We start from the raw sequence: 20,806 nt of genomic DNA, 5'->3' as shown, positions 1-20,806 counted from the left end.
TTTTCATTAATTTCTTCGTTGAAACTTTTTCGATAATATACGAAAGATCTCTCTCTCTCTCTCTATCTCTTTCTCTTTCTTAATCCATAGGTTACTATACTCTGTATTGCCGATTTCCGTGGCGAACGAACTTAGACATTCGAGGCCAGTACCCGCGAAGAAATACGATTGCGTGACACTTCTCTTTTCGGGAATCGTCGGGTTTGGTGCTTATTGTGCAGCTCATACAGATTCTGGTGGTGCTATGAAGATTGTTAACATGCTCAATCAATTGTATACTGCTTTCGACGTCCTCACGGATCCAAAGAAAAATCCCAATGTTTACAAGGTTCAAAAATTTCGTTTAGTCAGCAATGAGCAATGAACTCTAGTTATAGCAATTGATTTTCTTCTTTCAGAGTTACAGGACTTTAATTTATAATCGAAAATTAAATTTGACAGAAACTTTAAACTCCATTTGTCATTCTTCGGATTGCTATGTGAAAAACTTTGAAATTGTAGATGTGTTACAGACAATTAGATGAATGTGTAATTTAATTAGAAACTAACTTTTCTTATTTAGGTGGAAACTGTAGGTGACAAATATATGGCGGTGAGCGGATTACCGGAGCCATGTCGTTGTCATGCACGATGTATAGCACGACTTGCGCTCGATATGATGGATCTTGCCGCGGACGAGGTCCAAATCGATGGAGACCCTGTGGTTTGTATTCTCTTATTTTTTTTTTTGCTCTTTTATATATAAAAAATAAAGTTAACGGAAGGAAAACGTATATTTCTAATTTCCTTCAAAAATATAATGTAATATAGTATTACGATGTTTCAAAAATGTATTGAAAACAAATCATTCGATTGTCATTGTAGAACAATTATAAATAGATATTATTTGTTATAAAATATTTCACAGAAAATCACCATCGGTATACACAGTGGCGAAGTTGTAACTGGAGTAATCGGACATCGTATGCCACGATATTGTCTATTTGGAAATACCGTAAATCTTACTAGTCGTACGGAAACCACTGGAGAACCTGGTAAAATAAATGTTTCGGAGGATGCTTACAGGTAAAAATATTTTTACTTTTTACAAAGCATATAATTCACATAATTTCATCGTTTATTAACATATCTCATTTCACATGATCGTTCATTTACGAATTTTAAACACCATTATTCGTTATATAAAAGGATTAGATTTATTGTCTTTTCCATAGAAATTTATTACAAATATTAGTACAATACAATGATCGAATAATAGTGAGAACAGTAGTCAGATTTATTAATCGAACAATGCTTTGTTGCGATCGTGATTACCCTTCTTGAAAGAGTTACACTCAACGAAAAAAACAATGATAGACTAGGGTATCTAATGTCGCAGGCTAAACGATTAGAAATCAATTGCTTGGATTAATCGTCGATTCAGCGAAATTCATTAGAGAACTTGTTGAGAATATATTGAGCAAGATAAAAAAAAATTCTCGATCATCAATCCTGCGATTATCGATTTCGTTTGACAAAGGAAAGATTCCCAAAAGATATTCGTTCGAGAGATTTTTCTGTTTTGGTATATCACTATTTGCAAAATTAAGTTGATCCCTTTTTTAAAATGCGTTTGCTTTTTGATGAAAACTTTGTATTTTAAAAAGTAGCATAAATTTCGAATTTGATTTAAAGTTCACTTCGTTGGAAATCACGTATTATCTGCAATCTATGCAAGAGCAAAGTAAAAGGCTTCGACTTCCATCGAAAGTTATACGATCGACTTTTAAAATCGTCACAGATAAATACATATACATACGTACATATAAAAAAGATATGCGAACTATAGCAAACTCGAAGGTAAACGCGGGAGAACGAAACGAACGATTAAATCGCGCTGTGCATTTCGCACCGAGGTAAGAGGCAATTATTTCTTTTTTCTCTTTTTTTTTTCGTCCACTTTCTTTTTTTTTCCTTCTCATTTTTTTTCCCCTTCAACTCTCTTTCATCGATACTCGCCTTTGCGTTTACCGTAATTTTTCCAGCTAGTATTACTATACGTAAGTACTTACATACGTATATTTACGTACGAATTTTCCAGAGGAAGGAATACACATGTGTAAGGTCAGAATATTACGTGCAATTATTGATCGGCTCATACTATCGGGAAGCCCTTTCCCTCACGTCTAATAGCGCTGGGAGTTCTCCATGATTTACGAGATCGTCGCTTACGCCGATATTACGGATAGTTTTCTCGTAATTTACACGTTAACCATGTGGTTGACGTAAGTTTCTTTAACATACATCTGTCTTCTTCTATCATCGAGCTATAAACGCGAAAAGTTTTTCCAATACATAACGGAAAATAGATTACGAACTGTTCCTAATTAGTATAATACTACTTTGAAAAATATGTCGAAGCATGTTGGAGTTAAACTTTTGCAAAAAAAAAAACTAACGTGTTTAGACATGTTTAAACTAACGTGTTTTGCAAAAAAAAAAACGTGTATAGATTGATAGTTATGTGCGATTATAGATATCACTTTTTTCTCTTTAATTCATTTAAGTCAAACGCATTCATTTAATTTCTAATCGCGATTATATACCTGAAGAGTTTTTTCAAATTTCTTAAGCGTAAAACACAATTTCAGATATATTTAAAATAAAAATAAATAGAATCCTGTTATTTGAGAAAATGTCTGAATAGTACATTATTTACAACGCTTTAATCCAGAAAATAGTCTAAAGTATTAAAACGATCGTTAGGTCAGAAAGATTTAGATCCCCTTATAATTTTACCGTAATGACTATCGAACCGCGTAGAGCATCGATACTTCTCATAGAAAATACGTCTTCATCGGTCTTAATGAACACCAATCAGGCGATAAGGAGAATTTCTCCTACCTTTGGAAACAATTATCCATCTCCTTTTTCGTGCCAAATAAGCTTTTACCGTAATCGATGATACCACCGAACCTTTTCTTTTTTCTTTTCATTAATTATATGTAATAAATATTAAATCTATTTCAATCAATCGCTCATTATGTCCAAATAATTTCTCAGAGTTTGCGGTATCTGAAGTCTTTGAATGCCATGGGGAAGAGCCCAATTTCGAAACAATATCTCTCTTATACTACAACGACAGAGATGTATTAATTCTGGTGGACATAATCCACTTCTTTCCGGTGGTACCAAATTTTGTTCGACCAAATTAGGATAATGTTCATACATAGAGACGCTAAAGACTCCGCTATGAGCAGCTATATGATTCGGTGTTTTTACACTTGCCATAGGTATAGTTCTTAAAAGTAATTTCAAACATACAAGTAGATCTTTCGGATAGATTATTTTTTCGTCAGATGATTGAATATCGTACTCGTTCAATTTGGCCAATAGGATTTCTATAGGTGACGGTGCTAGGTTGTCCGATTCTATCGAAGCTCCGTATCTTAGCATTATCATAAGTATATCAGGTGCACCATGCTGAATTGCGACTCTTAGCGGAACAACCTGACCATAAGATTCCATTGGAACGTCGATGAAACGAGATTTTATAGTTGAAGACGCACAACGATATTCCAATTTACCTTCAATCGCATGATCCATAAAATATACCAATGCTTTAATATTCTCCTCCTGATCTTCGAAATCGCTTTTCCAACCAGATAGAAAATGCGTCACCCTAGTACCAAATATAGCTCCCACGAAAATTCTTTCGAATGTCTTCTCACAATAGAATATGTCGTTCAACAAACGAATAACTATCTCGTTATTTCGTAACTTCCAATCGAAGCAGAGCTTTGCTGCCACATAAAGAACGTTATGGAATTTTCCTAATAAACATACTTGGCCATTTTCCATCATTGTAATGTTGTGATAACGTAATGCCGATAGGACTATTCTCTCGCAGACATCTTGTTTGTCCAGTTTTTCCGCTGAATATAGAAAATTAGTAAAAGATATGAGTTATCGAGAGAGTAAATAAATTTTATGTTTTATTTTAATTATGTTGATAATCTTGATAGTGCTGATAATGTATAGGTACAAAAGACAAAAAATGCAAATGATCGATGATCGCATTTCGATAACTTTGGTACGTATTAAAAATTTCATAGAAAAGTAAACAGATTTGATAAAATCTTTACGAAATATTAAATCTAAGCGTGTCTCTTATCGATTATCGAACTTTCTTTCCTGAACGATCTTAGCTCTTCGCTCTATTACTCATTGACTCGGTAAAAGCAAACGTAGCAAATGTCTCTCCAATAAACCACCGGTATCTCCGTCGTCGTTTCCAATTCTCTCAATTACTTTTCAAGCGTACTCACGTTGAAGAATTTTGAAATATATCGAAGAGGTTATATTACCTTCCGCACAACTGTTTATGACGTCTGAAAAATATCCGACGAGTTCTCGCCGCTTGTATCGCGACGCTAAACAACTGCGTTCCAATTCGGAAAACAATTTGTCGAAGTAACAGTCGATAAGCACTTCCATCCTTCGAAGATGATAAAGATATTCTCGATAAACGTGTTCACGATAAATAATAATAATAATAATAATAATAATAATAATAATAAAGTAAGAACAAAGAAGGATATCAAACAAATTTTAAATGTCCGATACTATGAGTCGACATTCTCACGATTGTCGACCTCCAAATGATCGACTCTACATTAACCGAACGAAACTTACAAGAGGGAGCTAATTCGTTTAGACCTTACGTAAAGTATTCTAAGGGCTTCCTCCGTAAATACTGTCCTACGCATGAGAACATTTTTTGCTAATGTTGTCTATTCTGTGAATCATGAAATGATTGATCTTTTTTACAAAAAAAAAAATAAAATAAAATCATAAATTGTAAACTGATTAGAGTTCGTGGAATTTAATTTGATAACTTTTAAATTGTTTTTTAAATTGTTTTTATTTCTTCCTTTCAGGTACTTGTGCTTGCCAGAGAATCAAGATCCACAATTTCTGTTGGAATACAGGGGTCCGGTGACTATGAAAGGAAAATCAGAACCGATGAACGTATGGTTCTTGTCTAGAGAAGTGGAGTTAAATTCATAAAACGATCACAAAGAAGAATATTTGTGTCCATCATAATCGTCGAGACTATCGTTACAGCAATAAAACAGGAGATCCCGATAGACCATTAGCTTCTACATAAAATATTATAACGTGAAATAAAATCGTTAATTGCAGGAAGAGCTCCGTAAGATCTCCCTGTTTAACATCGATTAATCTCGTCGTTCGTTTCTCACAATATGTATATGTTGATATCTGTCACATTTTGTCTCATAAGAAAAATTTACAGTTCTTTGACTTTTAGATGTCTTAACGTCGAGTGTTTAAAAAATTTTCTTTGTTAGTTAATTATATATTCTATATTATATATATATATATATATATATATATATATATATATATATATGTATATGTATACATACGTGTATGTATTCTGAGCGATAAGAAATATAATCATCAGAGATTTAAACGTTCATTGATAATAATATTTGACATATGAATAAGTCGATCGTTAATGAAGATCAATTAAAGGAAATTTCTTTTAAATAAGGTCATAATAATTTCTTAAAATTTCGTACGATCGAAAAGGTCGACGAAGTTCGATCATATTGAGTTGGATAGATTCGAAGAAATCTTAAAATAAAAAATAAACAGCTATGACCAGAAACCCACAGGAATGTAAACGGTTAAAAGATATAACGGAACCTGTTTCGATCTTCTACATGACCCATGCACGTCACAAGGTCAATCGAATAGGTACCGTAAAAGTGTTAATTGTTCGTCTGTCATAACTCTTCTTTTATTAATACGACGTATCTTCTTCATTTTGTCTTAGAAAATAGTTGAAACGTACTGTCGGATCGTTAAAGTCTAGAAAACGATGCTAGGATGTTCTTTTTTATTTTAGAAAATTATGCGTTTCTACAAGCTATGCTTTATTGGCAATATTCGTCACGTTCATTATAGTGATTCGTATAATCGCATTACTACCATAGCCAAGTGGTCTGTGGTATACAAGTTTCACGTTGTCCAAGAAAAAGTGAACACACTACTCTCGACCGGTTTACCGGGTGAGGCACGCAGAAAATAAGGCTATATAATAAAACACATACAATATCGACCTCGGGATTAGGCGGTTTATGTATATGAGCAACTTGCATTGAATACAATTGTTATGGATAAATGAATGGTTGATGTTAGATGAATTAGATGAAATAGATGGACGAATGAATAGATATTTCTTATCGTATCTCGATAGTTTGATGGATAATATTATACTTGGCAATTTTTTTTTTTTTTTTTAATGAAGATTATAAGCCTTTCAGGAGAAAGTGGGAAGAACAATGTTGATTCGTATTTTTTTCCTTTTCCTTTTTTTCTTTTTTTTTTTTTTAAATCTAGCTTACGAGTAATAACTTAAAACGAACGACGCTAAAACGAAATTATACCCTGAAGGAATGATATCGTTAATATATTCAACGATGCAAAAAAATATGACGTTCAAAGTTAATCATGTTAGATATCGCTTACGCGTTATTTTCTTTTTTTTTTTTTTTTTAATGATCTCAGGTGTTTTTATGATACGTTCGACGCAAGTCGTTCTCTGAATGTTTCATTATTTTTATCAACTTTTTATGTAAATATTTGTCATCGAATGAAATCAGTCGTATTATTCTGGTAAATATTTATCTACTAATTTATTTTACAACGTTAATATATTTTATTAACAAAGTTTTTCGAAGATTATTGTGCTATTTATATTTAACATTAAATTTAACAATCATATAACTAGGATTGAAAAATGATAGAACTTCATAAAATATACTTTCAATAACACAACAAATGGAATCCAATAACAATTATAAAATTTCTACTACAACTGCAGGCAGATATGAACATCGTCAGTGAATAGATGAAACAAAGTAACATAATCATTAAATGGTAAAAAAAAATCTAATTGATAGTTAATCGATGTATTTGATCGATATCGAACAAGTATGTATGTATGTATGTATGTATGTACATATGGTGTAGTTGGTGAAGAGACGAGTAGATCTTTCCTCGCACTTTCCATTTGTACGATGTTCGATCCATTATAGCCAGAAGCGCATTCCACAGGTCTTGGTGAAATTTCGGCAGGTGTACGAGATTCCATGGAGTGTTTGTGTTCACGGACGCACCCATAAAGAGCAAAGGTTCATCGTGCAAGCAAGCAAGCAAGCAAGCACGCAAGCAAGCAAGCAGGTAGATAGGTAGGTAGGTAGGTAGGTAGGTTGGTTGGTTGGTTGGCAGGTAGAAGGCAAGTAGATAGGTTGGCAAACAGGTAAGAGAGTAAGGAGGGATTCTCATACGGTGAACGGTAAGCAGCAGGTATTTAAATGAGAAACCGGATGGTCAATTCGAGGTGGTTCGATAGAGGACGCCACGTCCTTCTCGTTCCGGCTATGTACCTGCTACGATCGTTTCCAAGAGCCGTTCTCAACACGACTCGACGAGCACTTCGGCCGTTATGCTTCTCTCTCCTTGCCCCACTCCGAATGACTGCTCGACGTTCCTTCGGTCCCCTCTTCTCCCCACTCCTAAAGACTTAGGAACGGCAGCAGAAACAGCAGCAGCACCTTTCTCAAGTCGCACGGGCCCCGTGAGTAGTCTCGGTCCCCACCCAAGACGGGTGACTGCATGAGTGAGTGTCAGCAGCACTCAGTACAGTTACTGACGGCCCCGCGCTGTGAACCGTTGCCGTTGGCCGTCGTTTTCGTCGCCGTTGTCGTCGTCGTCGTTATCATCGTTTCCTTCTTCATCGTCATCGTCGTCGTCGTCGTCTTCTTCTTTGTTATCTTCTTCGTCGCGTTTGTCATCGTCTACTACTCGTCGGACTCAAGTCAATTTGCTTTACTATGCGTAGCTCTTGATACACATATGCAGTCCGTAAGTGGAGTGCTTGATAATCTTTCTTTCTCCCTCTCTCTCTCTCTCTCTCTTTCTCTCTCTCTCTCTCACTCTCTCTCTGTCTTTTTCTTTCTCTCTCTTTTTCTTTCTCTCTCTTTTTCTCTCTCTCTCTCTCCCTGTCTTTCTCTTTCTCTCTTCTCTCCGCTGCGTGCAGGTGCACACAGCTGTTTTCCATCCAAATTAATTGAAACATCTCTGCTTTTGTCGAAATCATGGATCCTCTTTATAAGAATTCTGAATAAATGTGTTTACTCAGTTAAAATTACTTTGAAACGATTAAAATTTTGATCTTCATTGAAAAATATATTTTAAATATATATACAGTATAGTTGAATATGTTTCTGATTAATAACTGCCAATGAAGTAAACACTATTCTATAATGAATTTGTTTGCAATGGATTCCTTCAATTCACAATTTATTTCATGTAATGTGATATATATATCAGAGTATTGTCTCGTGTTCAATAACATTATTACAACTACTATAACAAAATTATAATAGTTTCATAGTTTGCGTAAAATTAGATTTTCAAATTTACAAAATTCGCGATTATTATTTTCGCATTCATAATACGTAATTGATATTGTTTAAAGCTCGACGCGTTGATGCGTCATCACTGAAATATGTATTTTGGATATTGTTAGCAGGTAAGTGATTCATAGAGAAAGGAAAGGTCAATCAGAGAAGGCCGTTTTGGTTGGTGTTCCTTCTCGAAAGAGTGGCATAAGCTAAGGAGAAAGGGAAATAGAGTTCTGTGCTAGTAGATAGAGGAATTAATATAGTGTATTATTTAGTAGTATTATGCAGAAAGTCGATTAGACAGATTTTAGAAGCATTTCAAACATAATTTTCAATATCAAGAAAAATAAGTAACAGTTGGACAATAGATACTATTGTATCTTGGAATTCCATTGCGTTTGATTTAACATTGATGTAGAGATGGAGAAAGAGAGAGAGAGAGAGAGGGAGAGAGAGAGAGAGAGAGAGAGAAAAAGAAAAGTATATAAAACTTAATAGTTAAGAAAAAGTAAATACAAATATCAATCTACAAGAGCAAAGTGCTTTCGAATGTAGGTACGTATGGACGAGGTTAACACGATGACCATTCTACCACCACTACCGGCAAAGACTCAGAGTCGGGATGGCAACCAAGTCGCTCGGCAGACTGTGTCAATCCGGGCAGCTTCCCCTCCATCCTCTCCGGCTCTGAGCACAGGTGCCGGAGCAACGGTATTCGTCGGTTCTCGTACCGTGGATTCTACGGCAAGTACCAAGAGACGAGTCCCGGAAATACAAACCTCTAACGGCTACGATAGGCAGAGCAGCGTCCAGCATCAGGAGCAACAGCATCAATATCAACATCAAAATCAGTATCAGCAACAACAACAAGCGTCACACGTAGTTAAAATAAAGATCAATACTAATGGGGATAAAAACGGAAAGGTGATATCAGCGGTAAGATTGACCTTGGACGGAAACGAGAAGAATAACGGAGTAACGTGCGAACGTTCGTCCGTAGCGGAGCGCGACGGTGCTGTGTTGGTGAGTGCGACGAATCTTGTGAACGAGAATCTTCGCGAGAGTGGTGTTGTTGGTGAGGGTTGTGTGAGAATCAGTGTAGGGGGTGACGCCTCGAAAGATAAGAAAACTTGCGCGTACGAGCAAGACACCGCGAACAATAACGATCAAACCAATAAGAATAAAAATAGCAACTACAGCAGCAGCAACAATAATAACAACAATAACAACAACAATCATAATAATCGTAAGAAAAACGACAAAGTTATGGTACAACGGGCGACGTCGGAGACACCAAATTCTTCTCCCTTAACTAATCGATCTAGCGGCTGCATTTATTACAATTCTTTTCAAAATCCGCTGAACACCATGGTGATGTCCAGTGGACAATGTTCACCGAGTGACACTTTGGATAGCGGAACTTGCAGCGATTTGGATGGTACACCTCCTCCTTTACCCAAGAAGAAAAACATCAACAAGGGTATCGGAGGTGGTACTAGAGTTATACTATCTGTAGGAAAGCATGATCATACCGGTAGTTTGACCAGTAGCGGTGCGGAGCTCGATAGCGATGATAACGAGAGTAATATCAGTTGCGATTCTTTAAACGGTGCCGAGCTTGACGGTAGTATCGCTTCTCAAAACGTTAATGGGACTAAATCTCTGAACGAGAACGGTCAAGAGATTATCGAATATCAACAGCGTATAAGTACAAGGAGTAACGACCTTGGTAGAGTAATCAAGGACCCTGAAGAACAAGTGGAAGAAGTCGAGGAATTCAATGATGATCATAGGGCTAACTCTGACGATTTATCAAGAGAGGAATCAGGTTCACCTAGCGTTTCTCCGTCACCTTCTAGAACGTCCTCTTTGTCGAAGGCTTCTTCGACACCCAGAATCAGGAGTCCAGAGCCTTTCGCTGATCGAAACAGTAGTGGAACTACCTCTCCTGTCGTTCGAGAATGCACCTATGAGGAGAGAAAACAGGAGCAGGAAAGAATAGAACAAGAGAACGCAGCTGCCGAGTTTTATGCGAACTACAATCGATCGAGCGGCAACAAGTACGTCTACGACGATGACAGATTCTACAAGTTTCACTTGAACGAGCTAAGACACGATAACGAGGATTCGAATAAAGAGCCTAAGGAACCTGGAACCCTCGGGGAAAAAGAAACGGATGAGTGCTTCGCTGGTTACAAGATTCTCGAAAGGGAAGCCATACGCAGTGCCAAGGGAACCGTACGTGGTGTTAAGAACAGAGTACGCGCTGGTATAGCTACATTCCTTCAAAAACCATCTTCCAAGGTTAGTATTTAATCAATAATTAGAACACAATTTAATCATAATATTTTCTTTTTCTTTATCTCTTTTTTTCTTTTCTTTTTCTTTGACGATGTAACGTTACTTTCGATGAAACTCACTTTTAATTTATCAAAAGTTAATTTTGTTAGAAACAGTGAGGTATAATTTAATAAAATCTATCATACTTTCTATCGTGTAATAGCCAAGCTATGCTATTCTAATTAATTCTAGTTGAGAAATTACTTATTTAGTATTTATTGTTAGTTATACATATGCACGCACGAAAAGTAACAAACTGGAAATTAAAATCTCACTTTACTTTGGAACTTAACTTAGACTTCGGATGACATTCATGATGTCCCGATCGTTTTACGACGTAGTTCGAAGCAATTCTGTTTTAAGGGGACAGAAATAAACGCTTAGAATGTACGAAGGTCTTTCGTACAAGTGGAATGTTGAACAGGCGTGAAATGCGGTATATTGACCCAGAGAACCAAACACGGAGTTAGTTAATATTCATGGAATTCGATGTTCTATTTCGGAATGTAGTAGATTAAGATATAGAAATTCGAAAAAGTATGTATTTATTCGAATCCAGAATTGTGAAAATTCTAAGAGACTTTACTTGATATATATTTTTTTATTCTTAACTCTCGACAATTCTCTCATTAACTCGAAGAATAAACACGCGGCTAATTACGTAATTATTTTGCTTCGTGCACTGATTTAAGAGATAAGGTCATGCCACAGGATTTCCGATGTAATAAATCGTATTTTCTAGCTACATTTAATCACTACCGTTGAACGTGAGAAAAGTAAACGGCAACCTTTCGAATGAAAACGATTTTAATGGTATTTATGATTTAAGATTTACAGGTAAATTTTATTATTATTATATAGTACTTTTTTTATAGGAGATCGATTCATTGATAACGTGAAAATCAGATCAATTGTGAGGCGTCGTTTCTCTTCGGTATAAAAATCACAGATACAATGAACGTCCGATGATACCGTACGATCAAATTGATTTCGCCAAGCAAATTATTGGCTAGTTACACTGAGCAACGTGATAGCATTGCGATAGCTTGCTAGCGCCTATCGATAAATTCTATATTACTATCTATCGAGAAGATACTACGTTTATTTAATTCGTACAATCAATAAAATGACGGGGTTGTGATAAACAAAAAATTCTTCAGATAATAACGTTAGAATAATGAAAGTAACGATGATTTTTCATCGGGAAATATATTTTATTTAACTAAAAAGAAGGGATCGATCAGTTTTAAATAAAATAAAAGAAAAAGAAAGTATAAGAAAGAAAAAAATTCGTAATTTCACGGATACGAAATTGTCTGAAACGATAGTTGTACAGTTAGATTGTATAATTTGATTTTCATTCTGTTCATCGATTGTTCAGGATGAAAATCTATGATGGAGCATCCACTTCTCTCTTTCATTTTCTCTATCTTTAATACGATTCCAGCAGCAAAGGTTTCCTGTGTGTTGCTATGCGAACATGTCGGCGACGTGCGTAAACGACGATCGTACATTCTGTCGATGCGGAACGGATCGACATAACGGTAGATCCGATAAAGCGATATTACAGCAAAGGCACGAAGAAGGAACACACAGTTTGTTTCTGACTTCGAGCATTCGTATTTCTTCTATTCTTTTCCTCGTCATCATTTTTTTTTCTTTTTTCCATCTTCCCTTTACTTTCTTTTCATTTAATCGACGAGGAAATAGAAACGATGATCGGTACTTTCTAACGTGTTAGAGATCGAAGATCTTAATTAAAATGATTAAATAGAACGATTCGATCGTTGAACTCTTCGTTATAAGTGGTAATAATTTTTTCTATATTTTTATTAACGACTTCTCTGATTTCTAATTATAATAATTATGCAATATTATTTTTCGATAATCGTACTATCATAACGTTTGACTATTTTTTCAATATCAATTTCAAAGTATATGTACAAAGATAATGAAAATGTTCGATATTAGCAATTGAATTTTTTATATATATTTATTATTTGAATTTTATTTTACATTATTAGTATATATGTTCAACTTATATTTATTTCAAGTTGTATCGGTAGCTTCGTTCGCTCGTACACATTGCTTCACGTCCTTTCACGAATTTTTCATAGTGATTGTACTGAAGATTATAGAGGTACGAACGTTCTCGCGGCCCGCATCATAAAATTACAGAGCGTGGATTGTTGGTTTGCTTGCTCGTTCGTTCGCCTAGCTAGCCTAGCTAGCCTAGCTAACCTAGCTAGCCTAGCTAGCCTACCTGGATAGGAAATTAGCTTGCAACGTTCGGTTAAAATGGGTAGAGAAAATTCATTTTAATGTTTCAACATGTACAATGAATTGGTATTGAATGATTTTACTTATTAATCATAGGATAGAATCAAGTAAATATATTAAAGGTATAGTAAGATAAATGTTAGCAGTCGAAAGAGAGAGAAAGAGAGAGAGAGAGAGAGAGAGAGAGAGAGAGAGATTCCATTGAAATACTATAAAGAATTAGATTTGTTCACTTTCGTACAACAAATTAATTCGTCTCACCATAGGATGGACGATAAGATGACGTGTCCTTTGTCATTATAACACTCGATTCTGCTCCAATAACGAGTACACGAATGTACTACCATTAAATCGTAGATTATTCCTCTCACAGCTGTTATGCGTCTTCCTTGCGTTTTAGTTTCTTCAACTTCCGTGCAGCTGTCCAGAACGGATTATGCAATCTCCGACGCATAAGACTCACCGGAAAAAATTACAGAAAATCACTCGAACGGTTCGCATAAACTAATATCGATAATGTTCTAAGCATTCGAAAGTCAGCTCGATAAGCATCGAATTCTTCCTTGGTTTTCCACGAACGAACTCGTTTTCAACAGTGGTTAGTGTACTAGATAATTATCGAGGTAAAGTGATTTATTCTTTGAACGAACGAACATAATAGCCGTAAAAAGCATTCGTTTTTCCGATTTGGTACTATCGCGCAGGGTGATAGTAATTTATGCTCGACGGTTAAGGACCGAAAAGAGAACACGTGTCTCCGGTTAATAAACTTCCCCTTCCAGACATTGAATGCCAAGTTATTAAGCACCGCTACACCCGTTACACATTCTTGCACGAGGTTTTAGCGAACGATATTATATACGGTTGCGCAACGGCGCAACAATTAATACGCTGCACTTTTATCGGTAGGTATGATATTCTAGTCATGTAGTACTTTCTATATATATATATATATATATATATATATATATATATATATATATATATATATATATCTAAGCAAGTTTTACTCATCTGCATTTACGTTTTGTTTTTATTTGTAAGTTGGGTATGTAAATCTTTCATTGTGGAACATACATACGTTTTAAGAACCGTATGAATTCAATTGAACCCCCTATTGTATTACATCAGAATTTAATTAAAAATACTTCAGAGAAATCCTCTCAAAATATTTTTTCTTCGTTTAATAAATCTCTCGAAGATTACGCTAATGAATTAAGACAGTATCGTATTGACAAAAGCTTCTACGTCGACAATTTTAACTCTCGCTTGGAAATATTTTCACGATGGACGTAAATGGCGACGATTTACAGCGAGTCCATTATAGAAACTTCGAGATTTCTTAAGCAAAGAGAGAGAGAGAGAGAGAGAGAAAGAGAGAGAGAGAGAGAAAGAGAGAGAGAGAGAAAGAGAGAGAGAGAGAGAAAGAGAGAGAGAGAGAAAGAGAGAGAGAGAGAGAAAGAGAGAGAGAGAAAGAGAAATAGAGAGAGCTTTCGTCGAATTAATTTTAATCTATCGAGGACGATTTTAATGAGAGTCTTACCTTGAAGGATTACTCGATAATCATTATCGATAAAATTATATATTTCTATCGATAATTTATTCTATATAATATACGTTGAAATATTTAGTTAGTGAGTATTGTTTCTCGTAGCAAAGTAATGCTTTTGAAAGGATCGTTCTTTGAGTTTCTTTTTTACTGAGCAACAAAGTCGCAGTCAATTTTCGAGTAAACCGTTTCGAACTAATTGTAAGTAGAGAAGAAATAAGAACGGATATTACGTTTCAGAGCTGAGATTAAATGCGAAGTCATAAACGTCTATATGGTGTGCTAGTACCTTTACTTACACCATCATACACACACACAGAAACATAATTAAACTACAAATACAGATACTCATGGCCTATGTTGTTACCTTGCAACAATTTCTACGTAGCAATATATGGCAAACATTGCAGTTAACAACAGTAAATGCGAAATAGAAACTTCGATCTAAGAATGAATCCGCTAAGGCTTCTTTTCATTCTTTCTTAATCGACCCTAATCCAATATTCATGTTTATATATACTACAAATACATCTGTTATCGTGTATTTTATTGACAATTATATGGATATTACTAAATCTTACGATTAGAATGCAGTAACGAAAGGATTGACAGCTTTACGTTCTCGCATTCTTATTAGTGTAAATTCAAAGATCTATGAAGTGTGTTAACGATTCTAAAGGGGTGAACGTCCGTTTATATAGAAACACGTATATCTCTGATAAATTAAAATAAATACTATGATTTCTCTCTGAATTTCGTCGAAAGAAACTTTCTACCTAAGACTTCGCTCTATTTAATTTGTCAATAATTGTATTATAGACTTTCATTGATCATTGTAGCTCTAAAAGATTACCATCGGTATCAATTTCGATGGAAATATATCATAGGTTCGAACGCTTTCTTGATTGCTATATGCTCGACTTAACGTTGAAAACGTGAAAACTTTAATAACAATGACTATTCGAGCGTTGATATTTTATTACTTTCAATAGAAAATACGAGATAACTATACAAATGAGAAGGACTTTGTACGTAGATATGTACATAGGTGTTTATATTTTTTGCCTCGAATAGGAATATTTAAAATTTCATATAGACAAAAAAGAATCACTGTTTATTCATGAATTGATCGAATAAGAATTTATGCATAGATTGTATGATGGTTGTACGATCGTATAAATGTCTAGGCAAATTGTGAAAAGCGATGTACATATATATATATATATATATATATATATATATATATATATATATATAAAATTTTTTTTCTCTCGATTGTTTGTTTATTACTTACACGATGTATAGTAATTCAACATGGATTAAACGACGAAGATGCGAATACGAATTGTATGGAAATATCCATAATTTTTTTTTTATCGATCATCAATGGATACATATTAACGAGAGAATGTTTCATAGAAATCATTAAATGCAACTTCGATGCATTCTTTGATAATGCATGATCTCTCCTTTCTTAAAAAAGAAATGCGATCAGACCTACTTCTCTCTCTCTCTCTCTCTCTCTCTCTTTCTTTATTTCTTTCTTTCTGTCTTTCTCTATTTTTTTCTCAGCTCTCTTTATTTTCACCATTTCCAGAAATTCTTGGAATAAAAGGCGACAGAAAGAAATCTTACTCGTCGCAGTGGAGAGTAGCGACAGCAGGTGGTAATGCCTGGCGTCATGAGTTTCCCGATTGAAGAAAACGCGGTAGGCATGTTCATGAGACAAATCGGGTGGGAAAAGAGAAAGCGGGTCAAAGAGGCCGCAGCCGCCGCCACGACGACGAATGACGGTGGTGGCAAACGGCCAACTTCGGCCTCCTCATCTTCGATTCGTTTGGTGCGCTTCTTCTCCCTCTCTTCTTTTGCTTTCAGCCATGAACTCCTCTCTTTCTCTCTCTCTCTCTCTCTCTCTCTCTCTCTCTATCTCTCTTTCTTTCTCTCTTCCTCTTTCCAATTATGGCTTGATTATTCACAAAGAGTGATATCGTAGTCTCGGTTTTCTTGAATTTCTTGACAAAGCTGAATTATATCTTTAACATTTTTTCTGAATTTTTTCCTCAAATCGGAACCGTCACTTAAATCACTTCTTAGTAAGAGTTAATATTCAATTTTTCACTTAAATATTATCAATGATTTAGACAGTTCAAGAAATGTTGCTTAACAGGATTAGTCTTTATCCGTTAGTTCCATAATTAATAATTTATTGAATTGTAAAAGGTTCATTGAAACCATAGAATCTCATTGAAGTGAAGTATATATAGAATTTCTTAGATAACTCTCTTTGTTTTGATATAATTATTATAAAATCTATCATAACAGAATCCTATTATATATGTATATATTACAATTCTATTTATATTGTTTACACGAATTAAGTAAAAGTTAGTCTTACTTAGGAAAATTCATTTGGCAGTTAATTACTCATGATCATGGTTGAAAGTTAAAACGATTAGCGCCGGCAAGTAGCTGAGTATTCTTCTTTAAATATAAGAGAAGCGTCGTTAACCTGTTGAATACCAGAGGAGAGAAAAGTAGAGAGTAAGACCAACAGCATTGGTCCGTGCTGCTTTCATTCCTACTCGGAAGCTGCTGTAGTGGAAAAAATATTAAGCCGAGCATCGAATCATAACCATAACCGTATTCCATAACCATAACCGGCAAAAATGACGATTTAAATCATTTTGGAATCCCTGATCGAGATAATAATTTTTGATTCAGAGAGTCGTTCTGAATGAACATGTAATTGTGATCCAAATAATTTCTTATCGAGTTCATTCCAGAAATTTTTTATTTCTTCAAAAAACTCATTGTGATAAATATATTCGATCGATCGTAAATCAAACATACGATCGCTCGATATGAATTGCTTATTAATTTATCTATTGTACTTTTGCTTTTTTGTTCCTATTTTTTTTTTCTTTTTTTTTTGTTTTTTCTTTATTTTGACAAATCCACGATAACGTTAAATAATGCCTAACAATGTTCGCGAAACTGTCCTACAAATTTGAAGAATCAAGGACCGGTTTAAACCGGTCCATCCTCTTACCTATAACGGAAACCGTAATATTCCAAAAGTCATAACGGGAATCAAAGGTAGTACTCGCGATGAATCGGGTCGAAATGGTCTTACTCAAAATGTAGGTAAAGATTATAAGCTCTCTCTTGAAGCTTTCTCATGGATGTTAATTTATCGGCTACGTTAAAGTCATTTTCTAGATTTGCGAGTTATCCAAGAAGCCAAACTTTAAAGGAGAAATCGATTGGTATGGTAGCATTCGTTTTCATCCACGTACTTCAAATTTTTAATATTTCACAATTTTTTTCTTGTATCGATTAATTTCTGGAAAAAATAAATTTGTTAATATTGTTCGCGATACGTGTATGATATTTTATATATATATACATAAAAAAAAAATTCTATATATATAAAATTATATATATACATATATATATATATATATATATATGTAAAATAATTTCTCACGGATTGTCTCGTAGTAAAAAAGAAAGAAAGTTCTTTGTTAATACTTTTCAATGTCAATGGCGAATAGAAAAACAAAAAAACAAAAAAACAAAAAAGAAAAAAGAACAAAATTGACAGAATCATAGTGATCGCAATTCTCACGTTTTTCTCGAGATATTATTCATTTGTTTGTTAATATGATAATATGATAAAACAGTATGAATAAATGTGATCATTATTTCAACGTCATGAAATGAACAAAGGAAAAGACTGATTAAAAAATCATTTAATTGCGATGTATTAAATGCTTCACGCATCGTTCATAGGTTTAATCGTCCATACACGCTAGCAGTAACGCGTTTCTCATTTACTTCCTAGTAATCTGACTTTCGAGCGAATGAAGTATGCAAGTAATTGGAAAAGATTCTTACGCGTCGGCAGTGCGTGACTTTACGTTTAGATATACGAGTTAGTACCTGAACGTAGTTTGGTAAATAAAATTTTTTTTTTACCGAAAGCTTTTCTGCCGAAAGAAATAGCATAAACGAAGAAAAAGTGAAAGGTTTATGTGAGCCAAAAAACTTTTGTCGTTTCTCCTTGTTTATCGTTAAATGATATCTTTGCGAAGAGTGTATTTCATTTATTTATCTCTCAATATTAATATAAAGAGAGAAACATAAAAGAATTACATTGGGTGATAACCGATTACGTATTTCTAATTATTAAATTTTAAATAATGAACTAAGAAAATCGATTACGAATTAATTGGAATAATACAAGTAGCATGACAATGCATTTATATTATTATACTATTTCATAATAAATAGTAGAAAAAGCAATAAGACAAATAAAGAACTGGGAAGAAGGGTAAGATAATAATAGTTACCATTGTTTCTTTAATACTCATGACTTTATTAATAACTTAATATAAATTAATTATATATATATATATATATATATATATATAATGTATCATATATATGTTATATATATAATATTAAGACTAATGATACAATATGGATATATAGTAGATAAATTATAAATATTTATCAATTGTGGATGAAGAAGCCAAGATTCTTTCGTACTTCGAGAATTTTTCAAAATCGAAGTGAGATTCATGGCATGCGTGTCTATAAAGTTTTAAGAAGGAAATTGTATTAGAGTGACATAATTTTAAGAAAATATTGATTGTCGATTATATCGATTTATCATTTTGTGTTATTTGAGTTACTTCATAGTAAAACGCACTCTCTAACGTTGAATAACCATTAAAAAAAAAAAAAAAAAAAAGAAAAAAAAGAAATAAAAAGGATGAACAGAGCGAGAAGACAGTTTCATTCGATGTAAATTAACCTTAATATGGGGATGCGTTTGCATTTTGCGAAAAATCGTGAAAATAAATTCTTGGTGAATTATCATTTCGGTGCAATAAATGGAGACGATACGACTCCTTGTGGTAAATTTACTCTCAGCTGTATCAAACAGTCTGTTTAAGTCGGAGAATCGATCGAAGAAGGTAAACATTTCTCAAGATATTTTTACTTATTAATAATCGAACAGAACGTCGATGGTCGAACACCGAGAAGTCTACGCAGAAATAGCATTTGTCCTCGACATATGAAGATAGTAACGCGTATTCATGTCACGTAACCTAGAACCATGCGTGCAGACACTCAGAGATATCGATTTGATCGAACTATTTGAAAATCCTGCTATGTTTCGATATATTTTAGTTTTTTTTTATGATTATCACGAAAATTCTTATTTATACTTTTTAACATTCCGAATTCTAATTTATGCGATTAAGAAATGTGTATAGAGAAATTAATTAAAAATATTTAAAGAGATAAAATGAAATATTAGATAACAAGAAGTAATATTTACATTATTTGTCATTTTATTATGTTTATATCATTAATGAATACGCATATTGATAGTAAGATAATGAATTGTTAATTATCGTAAGTATAATGCAAATCAAATAAATCAGACAAAGAAAGATGATCAATGAATGTTACAAATGGTGTGACTGATGAAAAAAAAAGTAGAGAAAAACAAATCGATAATTTACTCTCAAAAGCAACCTGTTGTACTGAACTACGCATCCATATTTATATCTGCTTTTATTTCGTATTATTTTAATTGAATACATTTTCCCAAATGCATTGCATTAATTAATAATCAATTATTTATAATATTTTGTTAAAATATTTTTGATAAAATTATTTTTCATCCTGTGCATTTTGTTTCATTATATTTTATTTATTTATAATATTGGGAAGTAATATAAATTCATGTATTTTACATGATTTTATCGAATCATACATTTAAATTGGCAGGGAGAACTTTTGTTTTTTCTTTTATTTTCCAGAGAACTCGTAATATTAATTGGGTCGAGTGTAAGGGGCTCAGTAAAAGTTTATTTCTTGATTTTTATAGAAAACCTTCAGTTTTCTTTTGAAATCATAAAATGTTTGCGAGAAGATGAAGTTTCATTGAATCCGGCTTTAGGAATCAATTCGATATGATAGCACGGGTATTAACTCCTCGTTATTTTTATCAGTCGTCGAAACATTTAAAATGGTTGATTTCGGATTTGAATCATATGGTAATTGAATAATATATATATATATATATATATATATATATATATATATACTATATTATATTCAACAAATACATAGGTTATAAAAT

At 33.7% G+C, this 20,806-nt stretch overlaps 4 protein-coding genes across 5 annotated transcripts in view; 2 read left to right on the top strand and 2 right to left on the bottom strand.

The window, feature by feature from the left end:
• Gycbeta100B (guanylate cyclase soluble subunit beta-1-like) overlaps nucleotides 1–5,321 on the top strand; it is a 15,677-nt gene extending 10,356 nt beyond the window's left edge. The window contains exons 12-15 of the mRNA XM_085664815.1: nucleotides 91–328; nucleotides 563–703; nucleotides 908–1,065; nucleotides 4,920–5,321. Of these exons, the coding sequence (XP_085520941.1) occupies nucleotides 91–328; nucleotides 563–703; nucleotides 908–1,065; nucleotides 4,920–5,049 (667 nt within the window). The 3' untranslated portion in view covers nucleotides 5,050–5,321. The remainder of the gene's footprint in view (nucleotides 1–90; nucleotides 329–562; nucleotides 704–907; nucleotides 1,066–4,919) is intronic.
• The window catches only part of Gycalpha99B (guanylate cyclase 1 soluble subunit alpha 2), a 109,829-nt gene that overhangs the window by 55,791 nt on the left and 33,232 nt on the right, over nucleotides 1–20,806 (bottom strand). The window lies entirely within an intron of this gene.
• Nucleotides 1,147–8,012, bottom strand: stops (SOCS domain-containing protein stops). Of its 2 annotated transcripts, none has more exons than XM_085664817.1 (2): nucleotides 7,458–8,012; nucleotides 1,147–3,914 (listed from the first exon to the last, which is right to left on the bottom strand). In XM_085664817.1, exon 2 carries the CDS (start codon nucleotides 3,841–3,843, stop codon nucleotides 3,010–3,012), a length of 834 nt encoding a protein of 277 aa, XP_085520943.1. In that variant the 5' UTR covers nucleotides 3,844–3,914; nucleotides 7,458–8,012; the 3' UTR covers nucleotides 1,147–3,009. The 2 variants fall into 2 exon arrangements, with proteins under 2 accessions (XP_085520943.1, XP_035724896.1); XM_035869003.2 differs by lacking the exon at nucleotides 7,458–8,012 and adding an exon at nucleotides 4,347–4,626.
• LOC118440717 (uncharacterized) overlaps nucleotides 7,635–20,806 on the top strand; it is a 27,918-nt gene continuing 14,746 nt past the window's right edge. Inside the window, exons 1-2 of the mRNA XM_035864141.2 lie at nucleotides 7,635–7,935; nucleotides 9,033–10,781. Of these exons, the coding sequence (XP_035720034.1) occupies nucleotides 7,687–7,935; nucleotides 9,033–10,781 (1,998 nt within the window). The 5' untranslated portion in view covers nucleotides 7,635–7,686. The remainder of the gene's footprint in view (nucleotides 7,936–9,032; nucleotides 10,782–20,806) is intronic.

Source organism: Vespa mandarinia, chromosome 2 (assembly GCF_050613455.1).
Source record: "Vespa mandarinia isolate Hongniang chromosome 2, ASM5061345v1, whole genome shotgun sequence".
NCBI classification, from domain to species: domain Eukaryota; kingdom Metazoa; phylum Arthropoda; class Insecta; order Hymenoptera; family Vespidae; genus Vespa; species Vespa mandarinia.
The sequence above is the reverse complement of the archived record's forward strand: the minus strand, read 5'-3'. Positions and strand labels throughout refer to the sequence as shown.